The sequence below is a fragment of the Camellia sinensis genome, chromosome 9 (assembly GCF_055761805.1).
Source record: "Camellia sinensis isolate YWXY chromosome 9, ASM5576180v1, whole genome shotgun sequence".
NCBI lineage: Eukaryota > Viridiplantae > Streptophyta > Magnoliopsida > Ericales > Theaceae > Camellia > Camellia sinensis.
The window spans coordinates 73505608-73514944 of NC_138969.1; the positions used below are offsets into that span (position 1 = coordinate 73505608).

Consider the following 9337-nt stretch of genomic DNA (forward strand, 5'->3'; position numbering starts at 1 on the left):
TAAGACAAACCTTAGTTGGAACAGAGAGTGAAGACCAAAATGCACAACCTATGCAGTTAAGATTGCTCATAGAAAACTTATCAGTAAGGGAAGAATCATGTAATCTTGACAGCAATCAGAAAAAATGAAGCTTGTGACCTTCTCATTAACGGTTGTGTGGTTTTGACACCTAACATCCTATTCAAAAAGAGGTGAAATTTTTTTTTCACATCCTGAACTTCTGCTGAGAAGAAAAAGCACATCCTCTTCCCAATGAGAAGAAAATCCAAATACATTAAATTCACTCTGAAGATACTTGGCTTTATGAGCCATATATCAGTGACTAGGTTCCCAACCTCCTTTTTGTCTCCTTCAATAACATCACCATAGGAGCATGGTTCTTCAAAACTAAGGAAATGTCAGTTTCAGATGCACCGGCAAGCTTAAATCGCTCAACAACACCATCTAGATTCTTTGTCCACCTGTTCAACCCTCGCACTTGGATTTTTTAGCTCTCTGCTCTTCCAGTTTCTCCCACATCACAGTTGCGACTTTCATTTTCTCCTCTGCACTATCAAAAAGTTTAATAATTTCAGTAGGATCCCACTTTGAAATATCTTCTTTCTTAAAAAGTATACAAGACCAATGCAGTTTTGCCATTTCAAATTGTTGTTGCCCCAATGCAAGTAACCCCTCAAAAATCTGGTTTAATCAAGAGTCCATCCTGGTATTTCTCTCTGGCCATAGAGAATTTTTTCCTCACCCAGTCATAAACTGTTTGGAATTGTGTTGCAACCACCTCTTTTGCCCTGAGTCATTAATTGGAATATGTTTCCTCGCAGCACACATATGAACATTTCCTCAATTAAGGAAAGCAAGTGCAGCAACTTCTTGAAATTTTAAGGCAGCCTTATCAAAAAGGCTTTGAGCCTCTTCACTCGTTACTATCTCTTCAAGTAACACTTCTCTATCCCAAGCTCATGCAAGTCAATATGCGCATTTGGGTCAATACCAACGTGGGTCCGGAATAACTGAGCAAATTCAAATAAACAATAATGCATCTCCACTTCTTTGCACTCGGGATCTTCTGAAGCTCTAGTTTTTTTCCTTTGGATTTGGAGCTTCCTTTTCTGGATTATCAATCTCAACATCCACAATTTCAACAACAGACTCACCCAAAGAAGATTGTGAGCCAATCTCATCTCTTTTGATCCCCTCACTCTTAAGAGGTCTCTCCTCCTCCTCTTCCAACATATGGGTTCTTGCTCAGGACTCACCTCAACAATATGCAACCTTAACATTCCAATTGAGTCAATCTTGTCTGTTTCAGGGTCGTTTGGAATGAGGTTATCAACACATGACTCTGCCAATCTGAGTTCACTAGAACACATTATAGTCACCAAATCACCACCATTATCCTTATATTTAATTTAATCAAAACAGACTTTGAAGATGAAAAGCGTTTTTACAATCTCCCTCAACACTTTAAAATTGCAAGTCACAGGCATTTGAGGAAGCCTTATGTCATGATCATAAATAAGCTTCAATGGCCCAATTGCAGTCTCTGAAGTCTAACCATGAGTAAGCAATGATACCGACAAAGATTTATGTTCCTTTTGGTTATCCTTAACGGCATTCAATTTGATAGAACCATTTGAGGCTTCAAAACAATCTCTTGCAATTGGGTTTTGATTTCAGGACCATTTTCAGTAGGTGGAACTAATTGGGGCTTATTCGACTTATTGTTAGGCAATACAACTATAGAGGGTCAGAAGTTAAGGTTAAAATTAGGTATGGACCTAAGTGCGGAGGTCTCCCCTATTAGGTGACCATGAGTGACTAAAGGAGCATGGGCCAAAGCCCAAGGGAAGTGGGCCCGTAGTGGGTCGAACCTACCAAGAGTCCGAACAAACTCCATGAAGAAAAATGTCTAAGTCAAGTTACTGAGACACTTTGTCTCAGCGCCACCATTTGAAGTTGCTAAGGGAAAGAGAAAACCGGAACAACTAAGTTAGAAAGGAAACACTTGCAGCGGTCGAGTTGCTGAGGTACTTTGTCGGCGCCACCATTTGAACTTGCCATAGGAAACAGTCACCGCAGCAGCTAATTTGTGGAGGGAACACTCCACCGAGGTGATAGTAGCCTTTAAGACAAACTTCCCCTCCACAAATAGAGGCTAATGTGTGGGGCCAATAGCAAGCCCCAAGGCATTACTAGCCTACGGTTAATAGGAGGCCCCTAAAGTCATCATTAGCTCAGCGCTGATAACAGGCCCCGAAGTTCACTAATTTGGCGTTGATAGTAGGCGCCAAAGCTTACTGGTTAGACCTGATAGCAGGCCCAGAAATACCAATATACCGCAGTAACCTCGCAAAAATTGAAGCAGGACAACCCAAAATTTAAAGCGTTTTCGGCTCTAACTCCAAACCTACACGTGCTAATTACAGTCCGTTTGTTGTCACATGTCCTAATTTTCATGAGGAAGCTGGTTGTGATATCCGTACGGTGGTTTGGGGGTCGATTCACATTTTTGCCCCCTTGAAGCCATTTTTCGGTTAAATTTATGGCGTTTTCGGCTCTAACTCCCAACCTACACATGCTAATTATATTCCGTCTTTTGTCACAAGTCCTAATTTCCATAAGGAAGCTGTTTGTGACATCTGTACGATGGTTCGAGGGCCGATTCTCATTTTCGCCCCTTAACGCCCTTTTTCGGTTAAGTTTAAAGCGTTTTCGGCTCTAACTCCCAACCTATATGTGCTAATTACATTCCTTCTATTGTCACAGGTCCTATTTGTCGTGAGAAAGCTGATTGTGACATCTGTACGGTGGTTCGGGGGCCGATTCGCATTTTCGACCCCTTAACGCCCTTTTTGGGTTAAGTTTAAGGCGTTTTCGGCTCTAACTCCCAACCCACACATGCTAATTGCATCCCGTCTGTTATCACATGTCCTAATTTCCATAGGGAAGCTGGTTGTGACATCCGTACGGTAGTTCGGGGGCCGATTCGCATTTTCGTTCCCTTAACGCCTTTTTTAGGTTAAGTTTAAGGCGTTTTCGGTTCTAACTCCCAACCTACACGTGCTAATTGCATCCCGTCTATTGTCACACATACTTATTTTCATGGGGAAGCTGGTTGTGACATCCGTACAGTGGTTCGGCGGCTGATTCGTATTTTTGCCCCCTTAACGCCCTTTTTCAGTTAAGTTTTAGGCGCTTTCGGCTCTAACTCCCAACCTACACCTGCTAATTACATCCCGTCTGTTGTCCCAGGTCCTAATTTCCATGGGGAAACTGGTTGTGACATCTGTATGGTGGTTCAGGGGCTGATTCGTATTTTCACTCCCTTAACGCTTTTTCGATTAAGTTTAAAGCGTTTTCGGCTCTAACTCCTAACCTACACGTGCTAATTACATTATGTCTGTTGTCACAGGTCCTATTTGTCATGAGGAAGTTGGTTGTGACATCCCTATGGTGGTTCGAAGGCTATTTTGCATTTTTGCCCATTTAATGCCCTTTTTCGGTTAAGTTTAAGGCGTTTTCGGCTCTAACTCCCAGCCTACACATGCTAATTACATTCCGTCTATTGTCATAGGTCCTTTTTGTCATGGGGAAGCTGCTTGTGATATCTGTACAGTGGTTCGGGGGCTGTTTGCATTTTTGCCTGCTTAAAGCCCTTGTTTGAATAAATTTTAATAAAGAAAACTACATACACTACAACAAAACTAACTATTTACAGCTTTAACTTTACAACATACATTAAATGCATGTCGTAATTAGTACATTCTACGATATTTTTTTTTTTTTTTGCATGTTGTTAATGGTTTTTCAATAACGACATACATACCATGTAAGTCATTAATTCATATATTTATGACATACAAAAGTATGCCGTAAAAAATGTATGTTTTCACAACTTAAAAAATATGTCATAAAATATTTGTACTTAAGACGACATACATTTCATGTTGTAAAATATTATAACTTTACACGACATGCATTAACATGTCGTGAAAACTTCTTTAAAAAAGAAAAGAAAAAATCCAATCCGATTTTTTTATGGCATGCGAAAGTATGCCGTAAAAAATATATATTTTCACGGCATCCAAAAGGAAAATGGTTTGCAGCTCGAATCTTCTCTTCCCCGAATCCCCCGATTGCCCAAAATGACATCGTTTTGGGCAGTTTTTTTTTTTTTTTTCTCCTTATACAGTCTGAAACAGAGGGAGAGAAAGAGAAAGAGGGAGAGAGGAGACAAGAAGAGAGAGGAAGAGGGAATGGAGAGAGAGAGAGAGGGGGTCGATCGCCGATCGCCATCGCCTCCACCTCCGATTTTTTTTTTCTTCAGATCGAAGCCGGTTTTTTTTTTTTTTTTGAAAATGTGTTGATGACGATGGTGGTGATGTTGATGAATATGTTGTTATTGATGATGAATGGTTGAATGGTTGAAGATGCTGTTGTTGTTGAAGATGAATAGTTGAATGGTTATTGATGATGATGCTGATGAAGATCTGAAGATGATGATGATAATGTTGTTGATGATCATATTTTTCTCTCTCTCTCTCTCTCTCTCTCTGCTACTCTCCTCTTCCTCCTCCTTCTTCTTCTTCTTCTTTCTTCTTCTGCGTTATTGGAAAAAAAAAAAATCAAAACGACGAAACGACGTCGTTTTGAATTCGGGGGATTCGGGGAAGGAATGATTCGAGCTACGTAGCATAACTGCATCCAAAAATATGTCGTAAAATATTTACACTTAAGACAACATACATTTCATGTCATAAAAAATTATAACTTTACATGACATGCATTAGCATGTCATGAAAACTTTTATTAAAATTTTTTTCAATCTGATTATTTGTTTTTAATTTTAAAAAGCTATCAATTTCCAATCAAGCTTCTCACCTTAAATTTTCCCAATTGAGGGCAACGTAAAAACTAATTTATACATTATTTTATAATTTAGTATAATCTTTTAAGGAATAATTGCACCCAGGGGGATTTTAGGAAAAAAATTACATGTTCATGAAAAAAGTTTATAATTTTAATTATTAATATTTATATTACTTCTCACTTATTTGTAATTATTTTTTTCAAAATTATCTTGATTTGATATTTTCCCTTCTTTTAATAATTTATTTTTTTAAAATTTTTTTTAGATGTGTCTAATCTGAATAAAAAGTAAAATATTTGTAAAAAAAAATACAATAAAATATAATATATATGAAAATTTTATATATTTTTGAATTTAGTGATTTTTTTAGAAAATTAAAAATATTTAGCGATTCAACCTCTCTACAATCTCCTCTCTGATTCAACGTCGACCTAGAAGCTGAAGAAGAAGAAGAAGAAGAAGAAGGAGGAGGAGGAGGAGGAGGTTAAGAATGGAGACACAGTTGAAGAGGTCAAGGTCGAGGTCTCTGTATAGTATACTCAATCTATTTAGGCACAGTGATAGTTGGTTAGGTCTCCTCTCTCACATACAACAAACACAACAAATCAACTATTTAGACAGTGCTCCATCTCCGTCTCCGTCGGCAATTGGAGCTCTCTCGCTCTAGATTCAGGTTCGTTCTTTCTCTCTTCGATCTTTGCTCTCTCTCTCTCTCTTGATCTTTCCCTCATCGAAGACACTTGCGAAGTCTCGACCTTTGTATTCTCAAGGTAATTTCTATATCTGTTCTCTCTTCTTCATCGATTGAAATTTTGGAATAGAAACCCTAGTTTCAAGTTTTTCTATGATTAGAGCTTAAATCATGTATACTTGATGTGAGAGTTGTTTTTCTTGTTCTTGCTCATCAAGAATTTTTTTTTTCTTTGATTTGATCCCGATTTGTGGTGATTTTCTCAGATTTGCTCGTTATCTCTGATCAAAACATTCCTAAGATTCGTAAAGTCATAATCTTAACCACAAAGCAATGCAGGTTCTCATCAAACTACATAAGATCATACTCCCTTTATCTAGACCCTGGAATTGTAAGTTTCCTTAGGTAGCTTGAAAGGTTTAATCAATGGTTGGATGACTTGGTTGCAGATGGAATTGGGACCAATGAGAGAATAGAGACCTTATGGAAGAAGTTATATGGATTTCTATTGGAGCATGTTTAGTCCGTCTTTGTTGTTAGTAATTATGGCTGTGTTTATCTTTGAATTTTGATACTTTTTGGCAACATTGTTACAGTACTTATTATTTATTTCTTTTGCATCTCAGTTTATATTTCATATTGTATATCATGTCCATGAGTTAGGAGTTGGGGATTTTTCATTGGAAATTATGAGTATGCAACATTATTTTGTTAGAGATGTTATGTAATGCATATTATGTGTGAATAGTGAATATGAATATGCCTTCTACACATGTTTAGTGCTTGTAAAACTCAAATAAAGTGAAACCATGAAGAGTAATGGGTGAAATTAGTTACAGTGATTTGGTCTTTAATTCAAAATTTGAAAGAAATGATTTATTGAGATGAAATGAACTGGTTAATTTGGTGAAGGTTTGATTCATCAAGTTTTTAACTACTCAAGGGTCTATTTGGGGTTGGGTGAAGAAGATCAAGTGCCGATGACATCGAAATCGATTGTGTTTTGTAGTGGAACTGGTTTTGGTTGAAGGTTCTAGAGGTGGTTTCTTGGTGGTTTTGTCCATAACAACCATATGAAGTCTCTGCATACAACAATCCTCACCATTTGTTAGTAATATATTTGTTGGGTTTGGTGGTTTTGAGGAGTACATTCAGATTTGGATGGAGTTTGTAGGGGCAAAGTGAGGGTATTACTGTGTTTTTGGTTGGGAAGGAAGTGCAAGAAGCCTTTGAGACATTTAGTGCTGAGCTATTGTGGTAATAGCTTTTGTGGTTACAAATTTTAGGTGATATTATCATTTCAGAAATGAGGTTCTCTTCTGCTGGTTTCATTCAGCAGTCTCCTGAAGGTATATTTCTCTAGGTTCTTTTTTTGTTGTTGTTGAATTTCAGTCTTTTTCCCTGTTTTCCTAGTTTGGAGATCTTTTAGTGTCTAGTTCAGCTGCAAAATATTGTTGTTGTATCTTCTGGTTCTGGTTCCTTTTTTTTTTTTGGGGGGGGGTTTATTTGTTGAATTGCTGTCATTTTCCTCTACATTTCACACAGTCTTTCTCTTTCTATTTGCCAAATCCCTCTCCAAATCCATGAACCAAACACATCGTTAGTATTAAGTTAAGCTGCAAAACATTGTTGTTAGATTGATTTCTTGTTAAAAAATTACATTGATAATCTGTAGGGGAGAAGAGATGTCAGAATTCTGAACTTTGGCATGCATGTGCTGGTCCTCTTGTTTCCCTACCTGCTGTTGGAAGCCGCGTGGTGTATTTCCCTCAGGGCCATAGTGAGCAGGTCAGTCTACTTTGATTGGTTTTGACATATTCCTTGCTTTTAGATTTTTGAAATTAGAAATAGTAAACTACTACTTAGCTTTGCTTTATCTAATGTTATCTTATGTAATATGACAAGGTTTTCACCTTTTTTTCCTTTGGTTTTTCTTTCTCTTTCCTTCTCTTTTTTGGAAGGAAGGGTGGGATTGGTGGCTGGGCTGAAGTTACCAATTACACTAGATAAATTATACTATATTGTGATTGATTTTACAAGGTAGGATTTGTGGAAATATGTTATTGTAGATATTGCTCTATGATCTCTGTTCTTAATTGATCTGAAAGTCAACATTTTAAATGGCTAGAAATGAGAATTTGACTTTCAATGGTAGTTTTATCATTATGTAACACATTTGGCAGCATTTTAGAATATTACAATTAAATTTAGTTTATTAGTTTACAACAGTATGATTAATTAAGTTGGCCCCCCAGACTTCGCTTGCTCCTTATTGGAATTCTTCTGGTTCATGCCTTTTACACTAGACATGCATTTGGGAAATTCAGAATTGTGGCATTATTTCATTGTCCATGGTGTTTTGGGATCTCCTTCAATTTTCCACTATGTATTCCTTTATATTTCCGTTGTGCAGTTTATATTGTTGTAATGGATTAGGGTGTTTTTGTTTCAATTGTCATCAGGGAGATAATGTACTCCCTTCTTTAACATCATTTGAAGCTACGGGTTTCCTTCAGAGCTTCTTCGAGAGGTATGAATTTCTTTCTATATTTGCAACTCTGTATTGGCTAGAAGTCTATGCAAGTTTACTTTGATATGTAATCTTAGTGTTTTCTGTGAAAACTTCTGTGATTGCTGGAGGTCTGATGTGAAGCTTCAGGACTCACATTCATTATTTTTCATCTTTACTTTTTGTCGCAGGTGTAACATTTACTTTAAGAATTATATATTCAGATTGCCTTATCGCGATCACTTTAGCTGAAGTCTTCTTCGAAGAATGTTTTCATAGTATCTTCTCTCTTTAGCTCTTGTTTTTTTTATTCTTTCTTGCTGATTTTTGCTTGTATTTCGAGATTCCTATGATTTTTCGGTGGTTTAGTGTGGACTGAATTGATGTTGAATTTGATATTTTGAAGTTGAATGAGAGAAGCACAATAAAAACATAATAAATATTGCAGAGGCATAGAGGCTGGAATTGCAGTGATAGGACATGTGGGGCTTACTCCTCAAGCCATCAGTGTTCTTGGAGGATTTAGGCCTCAAGGAAAGAATATTGGTAGTGCTGTCAAAGTCAAAATCTATCCCTCCTTACTATGCATACATAACATAAATACTTCATAATTTTTGTTGATAAAAAAAAAATACATAAATACATAAATACTTCATAATTTCATATATAATGAAATATGCTCACACACAAATTTGCATAATTTATTTTAGTGTTGTGATGCTAAATTGGCTTGGTTTCTGTAGGTTGTTGAGTTTGCCTTGGCTTTGCAAGAAACTGGGTGTAGTGACCCTCATCCTCGTCTTAGCCATATTCATATGCATCTATATGACACTTTGTTTTGTTAAGCTCGCGTTCGAAGATTTTGACTTGTTTTGCTTTAAGTAAGGTTCCTGCCTTGTCTTGTACTTATGTGATTTTGCTTGTGCATTACTTGCATGTTTTGTTCCTTACTTGGTGTGTGTAGCCGAGGTCGTTCCATGCTTAGGTCACACCTTTGAACCTCTTACACTTAGTACTATCTTGGAACCACTTTGGTTGACCTCCCTTTCACCCTGGCATATTGGCCGAGATGTCATTATCTAGGTCGAGGTGTGCATCACCGAGGCCGAGATATGTATTATCTAAGCCGAGATGTTACCATCTAGACATCCTTGATCCTTGCACCTAGTGGTCTTGTTCTGGACCGGTATAACCTAGGCCGAGGTGTGGCACATTTGGACCATGCGTTATCCATCCTGGCTGAGATCATTGGGACCGCTTTTTGCCG

General features: G+C 37.4%; 1 protein-coding gene and 1 pseudogene across 2 annotated transcripts; one reads left to right on the forward strand and one right to left on the reverse strand.

Annotated features, from left to right (window-relative positions):
• Window positions 1-465: 465 nt before the first annotated feature.
• Window positions 466-1897, reverse strand: LOC114323857 (protein CLMP1 pseudogene; annotated as a pseudogene).
• A 3365-nt stretch (window positions 1898-5262) lies between these two features.
• On the forward strand, window positions 5263-8851 carry LOC114277815 (auxin response factor 8). Of its 2 annotated transcripts, none has more exons than XR_014339967.1 (5): window positions 5263-5640; window positions 5828-6910; window positions 7237-7601; window positions 8519-8616; window positions 8814-8851. XR_014339967.1 is itself a non-coding variant. In XM_082887111.1 (5 exons), the coding sequence occupies exons 3-5, from the start codon at window positions 6868-6870 to the stop codon at window positions 8153-8155; spliced, it is 288 nt and encodes a 95-aa protein (XP_082743237.1). In that variant the 5' UTR covers window positions 5263-5640; window positions 5828-5900; window positions 6011-6867; the 3' UTR covers window positions 8156-8295. The 2 variants fall into 2 exon arrangements, 1 of the variants encoding a protein (XP_082743237.1); XM_082887111.1 differs by lacking the exons at window positions 8519-8616; window positions 8814-8851 and adding an exon at window positions 8024-8295 and having other exon boundaries at window positions 5828-5900; window positions 6011-6910; window positions 7237-7349.
• The last annotated feature ends 486 nt before the right edge of the window (window positions 8852-9337 follow it).